This window comes from Oncorhynchus clarkii, chromosome 16 (assembly GCF_045791955.1).
Source record: "Oncorhynchus clarkii lewisi isolate Uvic-CL-2024 chromosome 16, UVic_Ocla_1.0, whole genome shotgun sequence".
Lineage (NCBI taxonomy): Eukaryota > Metazoa > Chordata > Actinopteri > Salmoniformes > Salmonidae > Oncorhynchus > Oncorhynchus clarkii.
This window is the reverse complement of record NC_092162.1, coordinates 11,095,953-11,118,236: the sequence shown is the minus strand read 5'-3', so window position 1 is coordinate 11,118,236 and position 22,284 is coordinate 11,095,953. Positions and strand designations below refer to the sequence as shown.

General features: G+C 45.1%; 1 protein-coding gene across 14 annotated transcripts in view; it reads left to right on the top strand.

The window, feature by feature from the left end:
* Window positions 1-14,763: 14,763 nt before the first annotated feature.
* LOC139367948 (calcium/calmodulin-dependent protein kinase type II subunit gamma-like) overlaps window positions 14,764-22,284 on the top strand; it is a 42,068-nt gene continuing 34,547 nt past the window's right edge. For 4 of the 14 annotated variants that reach the window (XM_071106355.1, XM_071106353.1, XM_071106352.1 and 1 more), the window contains exons 1-2: window positions 15,030-15,289; window positions 17,565-17,659. In XM_071106355.1, coding sequence (XP_070962456.1) covers window positions 15,222-15,289; window positions 17,565-17,659 — 163 coding nt within the window. In that variant the 5' untranslated portion in view covers window positions 15,030-15,221. Of the gene's footprint in view, window positions 15,290-17,564; window positions 17,660-22,284 lie in introns of all 14 variants that reach the window. The other 10 variants (XM_071106364.1, XM_071106361.1, XM_071106360.1 and 7 more) reach the window with 7 other exon arrangements.

The window sequence follows — 22,284 nt, the reverse complement described above, 5'->3', positions numbered from 1 at the left end:
CTGTATCACCCTCTCCTCCTCTATTCTCCTCTCCTCCTGTATCACCCTCCCCTCCTCTATCCCCCTCTCCTCCTGTATCACCCTCTCCTCCTCTATTCCCCTCTCCTCCTGTATCACCCTCCCCTCCTCTATCCCCTCTCCTCCTGTATCACCCTCCCCTCCTCTATCCCCTCTCCTCCTGTATCACCCTCTCCTCCTCTATTCCCCTCTCCTCCTGTATCACCCTCCCCTCCTGTATCACCCTCTCCTCCTGTATCACCCTCCCCTCCTCTATTCCCCTCTCCTCCTGTATCACCCTCCCCTCCTATATTCCCCTCTCCTCCTGTATCACCCTCCCCTCCTCTATTCCCCTCTCCTCCTCTATTCCCCTCCCCTCCTCTATTCCCCTCTCCTCCTGTATCACCCTCCCCTCCTCTATCCCCTCTCCTCCTGTATCACCCTCTCCTCCTCTATTCCCCTCTCCTCCTGTATCACCCTCACCTCCTGTATCACCGTCCCCTCCTCTATCACCCTTCCCTCCTCTATTCCCCTCTCCTCCTGTATCACCCTCTCCTCCTGTATCACCCTCTCCTCCTCTATTCCCCTCTCCTCCTGTAATACCCTCTCCTCCTCTATTCCCCTCTCCTCCTGTATCACCCTCCCCTCCTCTATCCCCTCTCCTCCTGTATCACCCTCCCCTCCTCTATTCCCCTCTTCTCCTGTATCACCCTCCCTTCCTCTATCCCCTCTCCTCCTGTAATACCATCCCCTCCTCTATTCCCCTCTCCTCCTGTATCACCCTCTCCTCCTCTATCCCCTCTCCTCCTCTATCCCCTCTCCTCCTGTATCACCCTCTCCTCCTCTATCCCCCTCTCCTCCTGTATCACCCTCCCCTCCTCTATTCCCCTCTCCTCCTGTAATACCCTCTCCTCCTCTATTCCCCTCTCCTCCTGTATCACCCTCCCCTCCTCTATCCCCTCCCCTCCTCTATCACCCTCCCCTCCTCTATTCCCCTCTCCTCCTGTATCACCCTCTCCTCCTCTATCCCCTCTCCTCCTGTATCACCCTCCCCTCCTCTATCCCCTCTCCTCCTGTATCACCCTCTCCTCCTGTATCACCCTCCCCTCCTCTATTCCCCTCTCCTCCTGTATCACCCTCTCCTCCTGTATCACCCTCCCCTCCTCTATTCCCCTCTCCTCCTGTATCACCCTCCCCTCCTCTATTCCCTTCTCCTCCTCTGCATTTCTGTTTCCAAAACTTCTCATTTACCTCCTCCCCCCATACTCCTGAACTTCCCCTCAATACTCCTGAACCTCCTCCCCTCAATACTCCTGAACCTCCCCTCCATACTCCTGAACCCCTCTTTGCTCCTGAACCTCCTGGCCTCAATACTCCTGAACCTCCCCCCCATACTCCTGAACCTCCCCTCTTTGCTCCTGAACCTCTTCCCCTCAATACTCCTGATTCTCCCCTCTTTGGTCCTTTGACCAATCAGATCAGCTCTTTTAACAATAATTGGGCAAAATATCAAAATTGGGCTGCCTGTGTACATTCAACGAAATACTTTGTTTCTCCTGTAAGGGCCTCAGGGCTGCCTCGTGTTGCTCCTGCAATGAGACAATGGTTGAGATCCTGTCCGACTACACCGCAGACACATGTCAGATCTTACAACGCCTGGATAGGTATTTAACATACAGTATCAACTAATACTATTATATGATATAACAATCTGATGCCCGCCTGCAGTCGATGACGTTGCATACAACCATTGGATGATGCACTGCAACGCCTGCACATCTAAAATCGGACAGGATGTCGAACAATGGGCTTCTTCAACATTTCCAAAAGTAGCAGGGAGCACACTCTGGAAATGTTCTGTACTTGTAGAGCAGGGTGGAGGGCCTAGTGTCTGCAGATTTGAGTTTTTTCCTTTCAATGAAACCCTAGAAAACTAGGTATGGCGAGTTTCTTACTAATTACTGATCTTAATTCATTCATCAAGTACAAGGGAGGAGAGGAAACCCACAGGCACTCAGACACTGTAGAGTAGATTGTTTAATTGTATGTTGTCCAAGAACAAATCAAATCATAGGGTACTTAAGATATTCACTTTTATATATTCAATTATCCATAAATGAATGTACAGATGTTGTATTCTTAATCTAAACACTAGGTTTCAAATGACAACACGACTGTTTGTAGCGGCATCTACAGACGACTTGTAGAGTCCTAAAGAAGGCCTAGGAAGGACAAAATGTCACATATTTCCCAACTTCATTCATTTCAGTCCCAAAACATCTTAAATATCTTTGGGCCATTCTTGTATGGAATCGCCCCAATATCTGATAACACATTGCTAATTAACAGATAAGAGGATTAGAGCCACGTCACAAAGATTTGTAGATATGTTGTATTTTTAAGGATGAGATGACGATATTGGGGGATAACTAATACACTTTTATTCAGATGGAGACAGCCACACTCAGACCCTTCTGTAGGAATGTGAAGGATACAAGCTGAGGCTCCACCAAACACAGCAATGTTTAGAGAACGAAACCAAAAAGAGAAGCATATTCAAATGATTTGAGAATATTATTGACTTATACCAGAAACCTGAACCTGTTTTGACTGAGTAAAGCCCTCAAGGACACCTCACACATATACACCTCACACATATACACCACACACATATACACCACACACATATACACCTCACACATATACACCTCACACATATACACACATATAAACCTCACACATGTACACCACACACATATACACCACACACATATACACCTCACACATATACACACATATACACCTCACACATATACACCTCACACATATACACCACACACATATACACCTCACACATATACACCACACACATATACACCACACACATATACACCACACACATATACACCTCACACATATACACCACACACATATACACCACACACATATACACCTCACACATACTGTATACACCACACACATATACACACATATACACATATATACACACATATACACCACACACATATACACATATATACACCACACACATATACACCTCACACATATACACCTCACACATATACACCACACACATATACACACATATACACATATATACACACATATACACCACACACATATACACATATATACACCACACACATATACACCTCACACATATACACCTCACACATATACACCACACACATATACGCCTCACACATATACACCACACACATATACACCACACACATATACACCTCACACATATACACCACACACATATACACATATATACACCACACACATATACACATATATACACCTCACACATATACACACATATACACATATACACCTCACACATATACACACATATACACCACACACATATACCCACACACATATACACACATATACACCACACACATATACACCACACACATATACACCTCACACATATACACCACACACATATACACCTCACACATATACACCTCACACATATACACCTCACACATATACACCTTACACATATACATCTCACACATATACACCACACACATATACACCTCACACATATACACACATATACACATATACACCTCACACATATACACACATATACACCACACACATATACCCACACACATATACACACATATACACCACACACATATACACCACACACATATACACCTCACACATATACACCACACACATATACACCTCACACATATACACCTCACACATATACACCACACACATATACACCTCACACATATACACCTCACACATATACACCACACACATATACACCTCACACATATACACCTCACACATATACACATATATACACCACACACATATACACCTCACACATATACACCACACACATATACACCACACACATATACACCTCACACATATACACCACACACATATACACATACTGTATACACCACACACATATACACCTCACACATATACACCACACACATATACACCTCACACATATACACCACACACATATACACCACACACATACTGTATACACCACACACATACTGTATACACCACACACATATACACCTCACACATATACACCACACACATATACACCTCACACATATACACCACACACATATACACCACACACATACTGTATACACCACACACATACTGTATACACCACACACATATACACACATATACACATATATACACCACACACATATACACATATACACCACACACATATACACCTCACACATATACCCATATATACACCTCACACATATACACCACACACATACTGTATACACCACACACATACTGTATACACCACACACATATACACACATATACACATATATACACCACACACATATACACATATACACCACACACATATACACCTCACACATATACCCATATATACACCTCACACATATACCCATATATACACCTCACACATATACACCACACACATATACACCACACATATATACACCACACACATATACACCTCACACATATACACCTCACACATATACACCTCACACATATACACCTCACACATATACACCACACACATATACACCTCACACATATACACCACACACATATACACCACACACATATACACACATATACACCTCACACATATACACCACACACATATACATCGCACACGCAGTCATGCAGCTTGCTTTCATCTATCCCACACAGAGTCCAACCTCCCTCCTTAGCTCTCCATACTGTATGCCTTTACTCATCGTTCCTCACTAGAGGGTGGTAAAGACTCTTGAATGCTCTCTCACACACAACCAGGATGTGGGCAGGTAGTAGGTCACAGTATTTAGAGCAGAGTGTGGACTATAGATAGTAGCATAGACTTAGACACACAGTAATAAACTGTCACTTCACGCACGCACGCACGCACACACACACACACACACACACACACACACACACACACAGTCCTATTCCCCTCTATGTTGTGTGTGCACGCCTGTGTTGGGGTACTGCACTCCCTGAGCCCCTAGGCTGATTGATCACCATGTCCTAGGAAAAAAGAAGGAGGAGGGAGAGAGAATGGAGAGGAGGAAAGTGGGGTAAGCTATGGAGAGAGAGAGAGAGGATGAAAGTGGGGTAAGCTAGGGGGAGGGAGAGAGAGAGAGGGGATGAAAGTGGGGTAAGCTAGGGGGAGGGAGAGAGAGAGAGAGAGGATGAAAGTGGGGTAAGCTATGGAGAGAGAGAGAGGAGGAAAGTGGGGTAAACTAGGGGAGAGAACGAGAGGATGAAAGTGGGGTAAGCTAGTGAGAGAGAGAGAGCGAGAGGATGAAAGTGGGGTAAGCTAGGGGGAGGGAGAGAGAGGGGGTGGGTGAAAGTGGGGTAAACTAGGGAGGAAGAGATAGAGAGGAGGAAAGTGGAGTAAACTATGGAGAGAGAGGAGGAAAGTGGGGTAAGCTATGGATAGAGGGAGAGAGAGAGAGAGAGAGAGAGTGGGGTAAGCTAGGAGGAGAAAGAGAGAGGAAAGAACCAGCCCAGCATCCTCCAGCCCAGCATCCTCCAGCCCCAGTCCAGCATCCAGTCCAGCGGGGGCGTATGCCTTATGACTAACGTGACATGGTGCGATGAAAGAAACATACAGGAACTCAAATCCTTCTGTTCACCTGATTTAGAATTCCTCACAATCAAATGTAGACCGCATTATCTACCAAGAGAATTCTCTTCGATTATAATCACAGCCGTATATATCCCCCCCCAAGCAGACACATCGATGGCTCTGAACGAACTTTATTTAACTCTCTGCAAACTGGAAACAATTTATCCGGAGGCTGCATTCATTGTAGCTGGGGATTTTAACAAGGCTAATCTGAAAACAAGACTCCCCAAATTTTATCAGCATATCGATTGCGCAACTAGGGGAGGAAAGACCTTGGACCATTGTTACTCTAACTTCCGCGACGCATATAAGGCCCTGCCCCGCCCCCCTTTCGGAAAAGCTGACCACGACTCCATTTTGTTGATCCCTGCCTACAGACAGAAACTAAAACAAGAGGCTCCCACGCTGAGGTCTGTCCAACGCTGGTCCGACCAAGCTGACTCCACACTCCAAGACTGCTTCCATCACGTGGACTGGGAGATGTTTCGTATTGCGTCAGATAACAACATTGACGAATACGCTGATTCGGTGTGCGAGTTCATTAGAACGTGCGTTGAAGATGTCGTTCCCATAGCAACGATTAAAACATTCCCTAACCAGAAACCGTGGATTGATGGCAGCATTCGTGTGAAACTGAAAGCGCGAACCACTGCTTTTAATCAGGGCAAGGTGTCTGGTAACATGACCGAATACAAACAGTGCAGCTATTCCCTCCGCAAGGCTATCAAACAAGCTAAGCGCCAGTACAGAGACAAAGTAGAATCTCAATTCAACGGCTCAGACACAAGAGGCATGTGGCAGGGTCTACAGTCAATCACGGACTACAGGAAGAAACCCAGCCCAGTCACGGACCAGGATGTCTTGCTCCCAGGCAGACTAAATAACTTTTTTGCCCGCTTTGAGGACAATACAGTGCCACTGACACGGCCTGCAACGAAAACATGCGGTCTCTCCTTCACTGCAGCCGAGGTGAGTAAGACATTTAAACGTGTTAACCCTCGCAAGGCTGCAGGCCCAGATGGCATCCCCAGCCGCGCCCTCAGAGCATGCGCAGACCAGCTGGCCGGTGTGTTTACGGACATATTCAATCAATCCCTATACCAGTCTGCTGTTCCCACATGCTTCAAGAGGGCCACCATTGTTCCTGTTCCCAAGAAAGCTAAGGTAACTGAGCTAAATGACTACCGCCCCGTAGCACTCACATCCGTCATCATGAAGTGCTTTGAGAGACTAGTCAAGGACCATATCACCTCCACCCTACCTGACACCCTAGACCCACTCCAATTTGCTTACCGCCCAAATAGGTCCACAGACGATGCAATCTCAACCACACTGCACACTGCCCTAACCCATCTGGACAAGAGGAATACCTATGTGAGAATGCTGTTCATCGACTACAGCTCGGCATTCAACACCATAGTACCCTCCAAGCTCGTCATCAAGCTCGAGACCCTGGGTCTCGACCCCGCCCTGTGCAACTGGGTACTGGACTTCCTGACGGGCCGCCCCCAGGTGGTGAGGGTAGGCAACAACATCTCCTCCCCGCTGATCCTCAACACTGGGGCCCCACAAGGTTGCGTTCTGAGCCCTCTCCTGTACTCCCTGTTCACCCACGACTGCGTGGCCACGCACGCCTCCAACTCAATCATCAAGTTTGCGGACGACACAACAGTGGTAGGCTTGATTACCAACAACGATGAGACGGCCTACAGGGAGGAGGTGAGGGCCCTCGGAGTGTGGTGTCAGGAAAACAACCTCACACTCAACGTCAACAAAACTAAGGAGATGATTGTGGACTTCAGGAAACAGCAGAGGGAACACCCCCCTATCCACATCGATGGAACAGTAGTGGAGAGGGTAGCAAGTTTTAAGTTCCTCGGCATACACATCACAGACAAACTGAATTGGTCCACTCACACAGACAGCATCGTGAAGAAGGCGCAGCAGCGCCTCTTCAACCTCAGGAGGCTGAAGAAATTCGGCTTGTCACCAAAAGCACTCACAAACTTCTACAGATGCACAATCGAGAGCATCCTGGCGGGCTGTATCACCGCCTGGTATGGCAACTGCACCGCCCTCAACCGTAAGGCTCTCCAGAGGGTAGTGAGGTCTGCACAACGCATCACCGGGGGCAAACTACCTGCCCTCCAGGACACCTACACCACCCGATGTCACAGGAAGGCCATAAAGATCATCAAGGACATCAACCACCCGAGCCACTGCCTGTTCACCCCGCTATCATCCAGAAGGCGAGGTCAGTACAGGTGCATCAAAGCTGGGACCGAGAGACTGAAAAACAGCTTCTATCTCAAGGCCATCAGACTGTTAAACAGCCACCACTAACACTGAGTGGCTGCTGCCAACACTGACACTGACTCAACTCCAGCCACTTTAATAATGGGAATTGATGGGAAATGATGTAAATATATCACTAGCCACTTTAAACAATGCTACCTTATATAAATGTTACTTACCCTACATTATTCATCTCATACGCATACGTATATACTGTACTCTATATCATCGACGGTATCCTTATGTAATACATGTATCACTAGCCACTTTATACTATACTATGCCACTTTGTTTACATACTCATCTCATTTGTACATACTGTACCCGATACCATCTACTGTATCTTGCCTATGCTGCTCTGTACCATCACTCATTCATATATCCTTATGTACATATTCTTTATCCCCTCACACTGTGTACAAGACAGTAGTTTTGGAATTGTTAGTTAGATTACTTGTTATTACTGCATTGTCGGAACTAGAAGCACAAGCATTTCGCTACACTCGCATTAACATCTGCTAACCATGTGTATGTGACAAATAAAATTTGATTTGATTTGATTTGATTTGATCCTCCAGCCCCAGCCCAGCATCCTCCAGCCCCAGCCCAGCGTCCTCCAGCCCCAGCCCAGCATCCTCCAGCCCTAGCCCAGCATCCTCCAGCCCCAGCCCAGCATCCTCCAGCCCCAGTCCAGCATCCTCCAGCCCCAGCCCAGCATCCTCCAGCCCAGCATCCTCCAGCCACAGTCCAGCATCTTCCAGCCCCAGTCCAGCATCCTCCAGCCCCAGCCCTTTTAATTTGCTGTGATTGAGAACAAGATCCACAGTGACAAAAGCCTATCCTAAAGCAAGACAACTCAATATGACACATTGAGACACACACACACACACACACACAGTCTAATAACCTCATCTGATGCATTATTGATGTGATGAAAACATGACAGAGGCATTAAAGGGGTAACCTGCAGTTTCTACATACATTTTTGTACATACATTAACATTGATTGTTGAACAATGTAACTTATAAATGCCTTATGAGCTTAGTTCAACTGTCGTACCCCATCACCCCGAAATATATATATTTTTACTCCTGTGTTTGTAAACAATGCAATTGTAAACAAACACTGTAGGGTTTAAACTATCATTTTGATCTCATGGATGGTCAGTCCTTGCAACCATAGCTCTGTCTATGAATTTGAGAGTGGTAACATTTCTCCATCCCCATAGCTGTGTACTAAAACAGTTGGCGATGTGGCCGCTTTGTTGTTGTTTCAACTACAGCTTGCCCTTTAAGTCAAACGGTAAAACAGTTTTTGCATGGCCCGGTGCCCCGGGTGGGTGGAGTTTGCTCATTTTAGACCATTCCATTGGCCCTTAAGTGAAATCTCCACCCACCCGGGGCCATTCCAAACAAACTCCACCAGTATGACATTCTCCCCCTCTCTGCTGAACCCAACTGAAATCTCTTTCCTCGTCTCTTTTCTCTCTCTCTTCCTTTTGTCCTTCTCGCAGAGTGTGTAGGGAGGGTGAGGTAAAGGAGTTACTATTACATAAACATTGTAGGAGGAGGAAGAGGAGGCGAGGGCAGGGTCGGCAAGTAGTTGAAGGAGGGGGAGGAAACTGTCATATCTCAGTGCTACACACCTACCTCTGTGTTGGCCGCATCACTACATGATAAGTGTACAACTTGTATGAGTTTCTGAGGTAAACTGGGTCTGTCAGCTTCTCTCTCTCTGACCCCTTTCCTTCTTTCTCTGTATTCCTCAATTGAAGCTCTCCATTAAACTGGACTGTGTCATCTCTACTCTGAATGACTCTTTGGCGTTTATGGTCTCTCCATTGAGACTGCTGAGAGAGCAATGCTACTCAGGAAGCACTCTGACATACACACACACCTGATGGTCTGCGGCGAATGCTACATTAAACATTTAGCAAACCACTCTGGGTCCCTGTGACATCATCTCTTAGCACCACTCAGCTTCAGCATTAATAGTATGGATAATGTCTCTGATAACGATAACGTCTCTCACACTCTCGCTCTCATTCTGATTCACTGGGCTAGAGCGGTCTCCTGTCAGAGCAGACACATTGATTTCTATATATATTGATCGCAGGTTAAATGCGTGTGCGAGTGCTAGTGTGTGTGCGTTTGTGTGAATGAGGAGAGGAATTCCTGTTGCGTATTGAGTAGGTCTCAAGATCCTAAGACCGTGCTGCCATCGGGATCTCATTAGAACCATTGACCACAGCTAGGCCAATGTGTACACCTACAACTGTCCCGAATCCTGACACTGTCAATAATCGTTGCATGCAAAATGTGTTTGGAAACCTCACAAACTACTTTCATATCACCCCAAAATGATTTTACAAATACAAAGATACAGAGCGCTGTTTTAACAGATTCCCACGGGGGTTCTTTGTGAGTTTCCCTGAAATATGACACTTCCTGAGCTAATGGAAACTTGCAAGGTAACACACCAAAAATGTTGTCTCAAAGCTATAGCTGCGGGAAGTATACTGAACAAATATATAAATGCAACATTGGTCCCATGCTTCATGAGCTGAAAAAAAAATCCCAGAAATGTCCCATAATGCACAAAAAGCTTATTTCTCTCAAATTTTGTCCACATATTTGTTTACATCCCTGTTAGTGAGCAATTATCCTTTGCCAAGATAATTCCTCCACCTGACAGGTGTGGCAAGACACTCATTCCACAGGCGCACCTTGTGCTAGGGACAATATAAGACCACACTAAAATGTGCAGTTTTGTCACACAACACAATGCCACAGATGTCTCAAGTTCAGTCACTCAAACCATTTCCCACTTTTCCCCTTAATATTATCTTTATTATCATCTTCTCCTTCACCAGATCATCCAGAAGTCTTGTGCAATCCCCCACTCCCTATTTATTCAGAATATGTTCCACTTTCTTCCTTTTTCCTTGTCCATCATCTTACTGCGTCTCAGCTCATCACCAACCACTCAGACACTTAGGTCCGGTTCTAGTGCTCCACCGTTCACGCCAGAAATGGACTTGCAAACAGCCAGAGCTTCAGTAGTGGCTGGCTGGCTGGCTTCTTCTTCTTAGTTGTAAGGACTCAGATTGGAAATCTGCCCGTTTAATAAATACCTGACCATAGAGTACTCCTGCCATGGGCGCCATCTGTCATCACGTGACCATAGAGGTGGGTAGAGGGAGATAACCAATTAGGGAATTCTGTACTGCTGGAATAGTTCTCATGGCCTAACCTTTTGTTGATAGTATGACCGTCTGTAGATCATCTATATGGGAATATCCAAATAAATTTTGACCGCACAGAAACCGAGGTTGAAGTCTAGTTTTGTATTTTCTTTAAGTTTGTGCCATGTTAGCTTTATTTTTGTCCTGCACTGTAAAATGACTATGGCATGGAACTCCACATGTTTTTGTAAAATCAACCTGGGCCCATTTTTTTTTACAAAACTTTGAATCTGGATCAGAATCATCTGGATTCTGTAATCCTGTTTTTTGCTATCCAGGATCCGATCGATCTGGTTGTTATTTAGCTGTTTTTCTGTGAAAAATAAGCAGATAGGATCATTCTGATCCAGATGCTTTGAACTGGCCTACACAGCTATCTACTGGATAGGTTGTGTTACTACTTCTACATTGTCATAGGGGAACAAAGATAAGGAAACGATACCTTAATTAAAGTAAGAGAAAAAAAATAGAGCCTGCATATCACTTATAATTAAGTAACAGCATTTAATTGACACGTCGCAATGTAACAACTGACCACATAGCTAGGATCAATGAAACATAATAAACCTTTGGTTGTCAGATTGACTTTAGTTGCATTGACATTTCTTGGTTTCACTTTTCTAAATCCACCCTGAATCCATCCTTCCAGTGGGATAAAGATAATCCACATTTTCATCACAAAAACCATCTTCATAATCACTACCTTTGACTTTCGAAAAATACAAAAATGAAATTTGATCCTGATTAAAGGTCAGATTAGATGACCAAATCCTTATCCCGATCTGTAGGACCGGAATCAAATTTTCCAAAATCACATAACTTGATGCCTCCGCTGTTTTGCTTTCAGGCCAAGCCTACTGCTGGACCAACCCTACATGATGGTGAGTCAGTGTGCAATAAAGGCTTTGCTTCATCCCTTGCATGGATGATCAACAGAATAGATGAGAATAATGTAATCTTTTTTTGTGGGGGGGGGGGGGGGGGTGGATTGGACAGGTGAAGACTACAGGCCAGGAGTGTTCAGTTCTTACCTTATGAGGTCCGGAGCCTGCTGGTTTTCTGTTCTACTTCATATTTAATTGCACACACCTGGTATCCCAGGTCTAAATCAATCCCTGATTAGATGGGAACAATGGAAAAACTCAGTGGAACCGGCTTCCAGGTCCAGAGTTGAGTTTGAGGGTTGTAGATAATGGCCACCCAGTGAACAAAATTATGTTGAAATTAGGTTAATTTTGGGTTTTGAATGAAAGTCGAAAATATGTATTTTCTGGATATTGAAAAGACGTCATTTACAGAAGTTGAAAATACGTATTTCACGGACGTTATAAAGACAACCTTATTTCTACAGCCAAATTTCAATCCGTATACGCATTCACTTATATCTTCATGTCAATGAAGAAAGCATGATCAAATAAACCATTTTTTTATTGAAATAGGAAAATAAAGAAAAATGAAGATTGCAGTACGGGATATGTATTATTCCTCACGTCACATTCACTTACGGTGCCTTCGGAAAGAGTTCAGACCCATGAACCTTTTCCACATTTTGTTACAGCCTTATTCTAAAATAGATGTAATTCTTTTTTCCCCCTCTTCAATCTACACACAATACCCGATAATGACAAAGCAAAAACAGTTGACATTTTTGCAAATGTATTAAAAATAATAAACTGATATCACATTTACATAACTATTCGGGCCTTTTACTCAGTACTTTGTTGATCTACCTTGGTCAGAGATTACAGCCTTGAGTATGACACTACAAGCTTGGCACACCTGTATTTGGGGGAGTTTCTCCCATTATTCTCTGCAGATCTCCTCAAGCTCTGTCAGGTTGGATGGGGAGCATCACAGCACAGCTATTTTCAGGTCGGGTTGAAGTCCAGGCTCTGGCTGAGCCACTCAAGGACATTCAGAGACTTGGCCCCGAAGCCACTCCTGCGTTGTCTTGGCTGTGTGCTTAGGGTCGTTGTCCTGTTGGAAGGTGAACCTTCGCCCCAGTCTGACGTCCTGAGCGCTCTGGAGCAGGTTTTCATCAAGGATCTCGCTGTACTTTGCACCCTTCATCTTTCCATCGATCCTGACTAGTCTCCCAGTCCCTGAACAACATCCCCACAGCATGATGCTGCCACCACCATGCTTCACCGTAGGAATGGTATTGGCCAGATGATGAGTGGTGACTGGTTTCCTCCAGACATGACTCTTGGCATTCAGGCCAAAGACTTCAATCTTGGTTTCATCAGACCAGAGAACCTTGTTTCTCCTGGTCTGAGTCATTTAGAAAACTCCAAGCGGGCTGTCGTATGCCTTTTACTGAGGAGAGGCTTCCGTCTGGCCACTCTACCATTGGTGGAGTGCTGCAGAGATGGTTGTCCTTCTGGAAGGTTCTCTCATCTCCACAGAGGAACTTTGGATCTCTGTCAGAGTGACCATTTGGTTCTTGGTCACCTCCCTTACCAAGGCCCTTCTCCCCCGATTGCTCAGTTTATGCCGGGAGACCACCTCTATGAAGAGTCTGTGGTTCTAAACGTCTTCCATTTAAGAATGATGAAGGCCATTGTTCTTGGGGACCTTCAATGCTGCAGACATTTTTGGTACCCTTCCCAGATCTGTGCCTCCACACAATCCGGTCTCTGAGCTCTACGGACAATTCCTTATTCCTCATGGCTTGGTTTTTGCACTGTCAACTGTGGGACCTTATAGACAGGTGTGTGCCTTTCCAAATTATGTCCAATCAATTGAATTTACCACAGGTGGACTCCAATTAAGTTGTAGAAACATTTCAAGGATGATCAATGGAAACAGAATGCACCTGAGTTCAATTTCAAGGCTCATAGCAAAGGGTCTAAATAATTATGTTATACATTTTTTATACATTTGCAAAAGCTTCTAAAAACCTTTTTTCGCTTTGTCATTATGGGGTATAATGTGTAGATTAATGAGGGGAAAAAAATAATTGTATGCATTTTAGAATGAGGCTGTAATGTAACAAAATGTGGAAAAGGTGAAAGTGTATGAATACCTTCGTAATACATTGCATGTTAGCTTTTTCAAACCCTTTGTAACAGACAGTGACCATAATTAAAGTTTCCAGACCTACAGAAAAAGCAACAGAAAACTTCCAACTACAATAGAATTCACAGTAACGGTTACAGGAAAGTTGTTATTGCTATGATTGTGATATGTGGTTGTTTATCTACCTTGGTTTCATATACTGACTGTAAATTGCTATAAACCCCAAATGTAAATGGGAACATTTGGAACATTTGCAACGCATGCTGGGTATTATTATAATTAGCTCCACCCTCAAACAAGACCAAATTTGGTCTGTCTCGACATCAATCTCATAAATTTGGACCGCGTTTTACAGTAGATTACAGTTTAGTTCAGCAGAGTATAGTACAGTACAGTATATTATACTGCAATACACTAATACACTAATACTCTACATTACTGTGCTGAACTCTGCTATACTGTACTGTCTTAACTTGTGAAACATAGACATCTATGAATGGTTCAGATTTGGTCTGGACAAAACAAAGTACATCTGTGGATGTTGAAATCAAGGCCAGAGTGGACGGACCAAATTTCAACATCCATGAACTTCGACGTTTTGACGGTGGTCAATGGGCAGTGTTCCTTTAGGCCACGTTGCTGTCACATATCAACTTATCTCAGTCAGACCAATGACGAATTCACGACAAGTGAGCAAGGGTTTTTAAAAGTCTTCAAACAGAATCAGTACAAAAATGGTTTTCCGCTGATTCACACCGAATAATACTGCTACCCCGCGCTGATGACATGACTGCTCAAAAATCCTGCTCAAGTCTCGCGTGGTTCTCTCTGCTCTTCCCCGGTCTCTCTCCGCCTCCGCCAACCCCTCCAGTCTCTCTGTCCCAGCCTGTCAGTGCCGTAGCTAGTATCGGAGGTTAACAATCCTCCCCTAGACCCAGAGAGCGACCCAGCCAGCCGTGAACCTGACCGAGGCTTGGAGCCCACTCTCAGCCATGGCTACTACTATCGTTACCTCCACCCGCTTTACAGACGAATACCAACTCTACGAGGAGCTCGGGAAGTAAGCGACTGTCGTCATTAGCTAGCCTTTTGCTACTGCTCTGCCTTTCCGTCTGTCTTTCCTTCTTCTCCCCCACCCCGCACGCGACTCGCTCCTTCTTTAGCCAGCCAGCTAACTGGGATAGCCTGATCATATTGTCTTTATCTGGTTGTTGACTAAATGCAGCTATATTGCGTGTCGTAGGTTATAGGGACAGAGCTTACAGCGTATTTATTTCCTGCACCCTGTCTGTAAAATGCGATAGCACAGCTAGCAATGTCTACTAGTGTGTCAACGCCTTGTCTTTCCGTCTGCTGAATTAGTCAGGCAGGAAGCGTTTGAGCGAAAGCACTCTGACATTTGCTGGCATGGCACGTTGGCAGCCTGCTTGACAGCGCTGAATGTTAGCATGCATGCTAGCTAGTTTAACTGTCTGCTTGTACAATATTAGGCGATTTGTCTCTACTGCAGTTGTGTCGGACGTAGACGATAGTTATAGCCCACACCGCCTCCTTCCCAAAGCAGAATTATGTTTGCACATTATGTAAAACGCCACCCGCTTTCACGCAGCAGCCGTTCATAAATGCCATATGTAGCGTTATAAGCCTCTCGGCACAGACTATGCCGCTGTGGCTTAAAAGTGCAGAGGTGATGCTGTTTCTCGGAATCTCGATGGTTTGTTTTTTTTTCCCCTGAGAGAACCGGGCATCTGTCGGGGGCACGATCCTCTCTGGACTCTGTAGATGGATGTCTTGTGTTATTATTCCGTTAGCCCCAGACCCTGGGTATAGTAGATGTGTCTAGGGCTTCTCTTATCGCAATGGCATTTTATTGATCCACTGATTGGTTGATCAAAGTGCACACACCTGGGGTGCGTTCTTTAGGGCACAACGTTGTGGACATTTCAGGTAGTAATTTATGTACAACATAGATGTTTCTCTGACATGTAGTCTACTCTTGTCATTATCAACAACAAGGGTGTAGTGATATAGGGGGAACAATCAGTGTTTCTTGAACTAGTAACTCAGCAGTTACAGGGAAAGGCAAATACTAATATACACTGAGTTCACAAAACATTAGGAACACCTGCTCTCATGACAGGCTGACCAGGTGAAAGCTATGATCCCTTATTGATGACCCCTGTTAAATCCACTTCAATCAGTGTAGATGAAGGGGAGGAGACATGTTAAAGAAGGATTTTTAAGCCTTGAGACAATTGAGACATGGATTGTGTATGTGTGCCGTTGAGGGTGAATTGGCAAGACAAAATATTTAAGTGCCTTTGAACGGGGTATGGTGGTAGTTGCCAGACACACTGGTTTGAGTGTCAAGAACAGCAACGCTGCTGGGTTTTTCACGCTCAACAGTTTCCTGTGTGTATCAAGAATGGCCCACTACCCAAAGGAAATCCAGCCAACTTGACAACTGTGGGGAGCATTGGAGTCAACATGGGCCAACATCCCTGTGGAATGCTTTTGACACTTTGTAGAGTCCATGGCCCGAACAATTGAGGCTGTTTTGGGTGCAAGTCAATATTATGAAAGGTGTTCCTAATGTTTTGTAGACTGTTTATATAACATGCCATTTAGGAGACACTTACAGTGTTGTTTTTAAACATTTTCTCATGGGTGGCCCCAGCAGGAATCAAACTCACATTCCTGGTGTTGCAATCATCATGCTATACCAACAGATCTACGCAGTTACTGTAGCAGTGGGCTAGTGCCAGTGAGCTAGGAGAGGAGTTTAACTCTCTGTCCTCTAGTTTAGGTGTGGCCACCCCTCCTGGAGGGCTACTGGCTCACGCCTGCAGGGTTTAGCCTAGTTTCAGCTCTGCTCTAACACACCTGTTAAATCTAAGGCTTTGATTCGCTGTGTGATCGAGCAGGGCTGGTCCAAAAGCATGCTCCGCCAATAGCCGTAGGAGAGGGTTGGTCATCCCAGCTGTATTGTACATACAGTGGTAGCTAGCCTAAAGGCTATACTACAGCAGATCTAATCCTGGTCTCCGGTACGACTGGTTTTCTCTACAAGGTCTGCTTAGTGGTTCATTGATTTACGAGGGGAAGGAAGATAACCAGCGGTGCTGTGGACTTGTATTTGAGAAGAGGAGCTCTGTAATCTGGGTGTCCTTAATTACGTCAGACTGTCATCGTTTCAGGTGTATGACTCCATGCTATGCATCAGTGTTGACGGTATGGCCAAGGCGTGTGTGTGCGCCAGTGTGTGTTGCCCTGCGTGTTTGTTGCAAAAAAAAATCCCACAACCCAGAACTGACCGTTGCTTTCCTTGTTTCCAGGGGAGCGTTTTCAGTGGTGCGAAGATGTGTGAAGAAGTCGTCAGGTCAGGAGTTCGCCGCCAAAATCATCAACACCAAGAAACTCTCCGCCAGAGGTACACACACACACACACACACACACACACACACACACACACACACACACACACACACAGAGGGAAAGCGGTGCGTCACTGCTAAATGCATATAGCGGAAGCACTGCTATGATCTGTTGTACAGACCTGTGTGTCACATGTCAAATTAGGGCTTTGGTGATATGGCCAAAATATCTGATCATTATTTGACTGTATTTTGTGTTTCTGAATAATGAAAGTTGTCAATCTGTTTTGTGCATAATCCTTGAATGACAACAAATTAATTTTGTGATCCGTTGTGATGGTGTTATACTCGCCTAAACTAGGACAAAACTGACACTAAAGTAGTCCCTTTTGAAGCACTTTTCATTTGATTTAGCATTGTTGGGAAGAGCCTGTAAGTATTTCACTGTTAGTCTACATCTGTTTAAGAAGCATGTGACAAATAACATTTGATTTGTATCAAAATAATGTTATAGATGGTAAAAAATCTATACCAGTATTAGCGATACATCGCCCAGCCCCTACGTCAGATGTGTAGAGCTCTGCACGGCGGTCCTCAACATTATACATCGGGTAGGGCCTTTTCTTTCATTAATAACGAGGGTATGGGCTGGGCTCGGGTATCATTTTCAAAAATGACAAAAAATAAATAAATGAGGTGGTGTTGGTTGATGATGCTAGCTAGCTAGTTGCACTCGCAATGGATACGGAGGAAGAGAAACACAAAACTCCAGAGTAGAGCTTGTAAAAATCCACAAATGAAGTGGAAAAGGCTGGCATGTGGAAATCTAGTTGTGACCGTTGAAACTAAGATGCCCACTGGACATGTGAAGTGTCGAGCCTGCCTTGCGATTTACGGCAGCAAGCGAACCGGCACCTCTTTCCAGCGCCACATTGACACGAGGATGCAGCGGCCGCCTCACAACAGGAGCAGGTACCAGTCCGCAACCGAGCATGACATCGTTTCTCCCTCGCCCCAAAACATTTACCGCCCAAAGTCAAATCAGAAATCACAAATGTGTTGCTTTCTGTTGCAAAGATATTATGTCCTTCCACACAGTTCAAGGCACGGTGTTTGTTGATATATCTAAAGAGCTAATAAATGTGTGGCTAGTCATGGCCGCATCTCTGACACTGTGCTCCCAGACCCCACAACCATATCACGGAGATGCCACAAAATGGCACTCATAAAGAGGATTGAAGTGGTCAGCGATATCAACAATGCAATAGCTGATATAAATGACTTGGGGATGATCACAGATATGTGGACTGACGATTACCACAAGGTAAACAATATGGCAATAACCTGCCCGACATTACCCTCGAGTTTTAGCTGAAAAGCCGAGTGCTAGCTACAGCAACGTTCCGCCCAGAAGATGCCAAGACAGCTGTGCTTTGTTTCGATCCAGCTGTGCTGAAAAGTTGTCTGGGTAAAGGACCAGGGATCGAATATGATCGCTGCACCCTACCGACGGCTTGGCTTCCAGGATCACTTGTACAACACCGTGCTAAAATACGCACTTGACACTGCTGAGCTGGATGATGCGGTTCCAGGGGTGGCAGAAGCTTTGCTTGCAGCCAGGTCATTGGTAAGATTTGTAAAGCAATCGACCTTGCAGCCCAGTTGTCAAAGGTTGTGTCTACACTTGACACATACATGTGACTTCTGCTGTCAGAATACGAAGATCGCATTGTAAAGACAGGTCTAAACACAGTAAAGTGTCTCTTTGGTGTGATTGTGTTCAGATCTGTCTGACCACTTCAGAAAGTGGTAAGGGATGCATTGTGTGCGGATTTCTCCTCAGTCTGGACGCAATCAGGATACCGAAAGCGCATACAGTGGGCGACGTCATCAGCACTCCTCCCACAATTCTCTGGAAAATGTGTGTTTTGGGACCGAGAGGCACCGTTTCATTATAACGTTGGAGGAAATACGTTCCTAGCGTGTGAGGAACGTGTTTGCTGGCCTTATAAATGCTAGCTAATATTTAGAAAACTGGTTTTGTTTGTTTGGCTAGAGTTATGCTAACATGTTTGCAATCTCTTCATCGTTGCTTGTTAGCTAGCTAGCTACAGAGGTTAGCTGGATAGTTAGCTACAGTAGTTAGCTACTACCATCAATTGTGTTATCATATTTAGCCTATTCCACCAGGAATCCAGACACACTGTGGGCACGGTAAAGACATTTTAAATTTACTTAGGTGTATACGCATGTTCGGAATTCCATGATCTGACCTCTATGATCAGAATAATACATCTGCATGAACTGTCAAGTCTAGACATGGCCAAAGACTGAGACATGGGTGAAAACAAGATTCAGCACTGTGTACCTCACCCTGTACTCCAAGGGAGTATACACTGAACTCTGTGAAAAGATTGAGAGCCCCAATGTACTGGTTTCTCATTGGACTTTCTCTGCCCCTTACGAGGCGCTGGGGGGGGGGGGGGGGGGGGGGGGGCTGGTCTTCCTGTGATGAGACAGGCTGCCACCCTGTAGGCACGGACCCCCCCCACCAGGTTATCTCCCGTGGGCAGATTCTGCGTGAAGACTGAAGAATCTGCCGGGACTGAATGGGATGCGTGAGATAACAAGCTGCAGTAGTTGCAGTCTTTTTATTTATTTTTTGACACTGATTATATGGACAAACCAGGATTGGGCGAAGGCGGTGGTTAAACTGCTTTGCTTCCGAGTGCTTCACAACTCCTATTCATTTGGAGTGTTAGGTTATGACCATATAGTTAAACTTGTCTTAACTTGAGGAGTCCTGTTATTGTTGCCTAAGTTCTGTGGGTGAACTGTGGACTGGAGTGGCAGGTAGAGGAGTTACTTCAAAAGGTAACTGGATTTGAGCCTACTGCTTAGGTTGAGGCCTCTCCAAATAGTCAATAGCCTACATTTGATCTAATTGTGCTTGTTCTGAATAGCCTACTGAACATGTGTTTGGGGCCGTGAGTCCCAACTAGTTAGTAATATGTGTGGATATTTAACCTGTGCTCAGTGTGCTTGTTCTGAATAGCCTACTGAACATGTGTTTGGGGCCGTGAGTCCCAACTAGTTAGTAATATGTGTGGATATTTAACCTGTGCTCAGTGTGCTTGTTCTGAATAGCCTACTGAACATGTGTTTGGGGCCGTGAGTCCCAACTAGTTAGTAATATGTGTGGATATTTAACCTGTGCTCAGTGTGCTGGTTCTGAATAGCCTACTGAACATGTGTTTGGGGCCGTGAGTCCCAACTAGTTAGTAATATGTGTGGATATTTAACCTGTGCTCAGTGTGCTGGTTCTGAACAGCCTACTGAACATGTGTTTGGGGCCGTGAGTCCCAACTAGTTAGTAATATGTGTGGATATTTAACCTGTGCTCAGTGTGCTGGTTCTGAATAGCCTACTGAACATGTGTTTGGGGCCGTGAGTCCCAACTAGTTAGTAATATGTGTGGATATTTAACCTGTGCTCAGTGTGCTGGTTCTGAACAGCCTACTGAACATGTGTTTGGGGCCGTGAGTCCCAACTAGTTAGTAATATGTGTGGATATTTAACCTGTGCTCAGTGTGCTGGTTCTGAATAGCCTACTGAACATGTGTTTGGGGCCGTGAGTCCCAACTAGTTAGTAATATGTGTGGATATTTAACCTGTGCTCAGTGTGCTGGTTCTGAACAGCCTACTGAACATGTGTTTGGGGCCGTGAGTCCCAACTAGTTAGTAATATGTGTGGATATTTAACCTGTGCTCAGTGTGCTGGTTCTGAATAGCCTACTGAACATGTGTTTGGGGCCGTGAGTCCCAACTAGTTAGTAATATGTGTGGATATTTAACCTGTGCTCAGTGTGCTGGTTCTGAATAGCCTACTGAACATGTGTTTGGGGCCGTGAGTCCCAACTAGTTAGTAATATGTGTGGATATTTAACCTGTGCTCAGTGTGCTGGTTCTGAACAGCCTACTGAACATGTGTTTGGGGCCGTGAGTCCCAACTAGTTAGTAATATGTGTGGATATTTAACCTGTGCTCAGTGTGCTGGTTCTGAACAGCCTACTGAACATGTGTTTGGGGCCGTGAGTCCCAACTAGTTAGTAATATGTGTGGATATTTAACCTGTGCTCAGTGTGCTGGTTCTGAACAGCCTACTGAACATGTGTTTGGGGCCGTGAGTCCCAACTAGTTAGTAATATGTGTGGATATTTAACCTGTGCTCAGTGTGCTGGTTCTGAACAGCCTACTGAACATGTGTTTGGGGCCGTGAGTCCCAACTAGTTAGTAATATGTGTGGATATTTAACCTGTGCTCAGTGTGCTGGTTCTGAACAGCCTACTGAACATGTGTTTGGGGCCGTGAGTCCCAACTAGTTAGTAATATGTGTGGATATTTAACCTGTGCTCAGTGTGCTGGTTCTGAACAGCCTACTGAACATGTGTTTGGGGCCGTGAGTCCCAACTAGTTAGTAATATGTGTGGATATTTAACCTGTGCTCAGTGTGCTGGTTCTGAACAGCCTACTGAACATGTGTTCGGGGCCGTGAGTCCCAACTAGTTAGTAATATGTGTGGATATTTAACCTGTGCTCAGTGTGCTGGTTCTGAACAGCCTACTGAACATGTGTTTGGGGCCGTGAGTCCCAACTAGTTAGTAATATGTGTGGATATTTA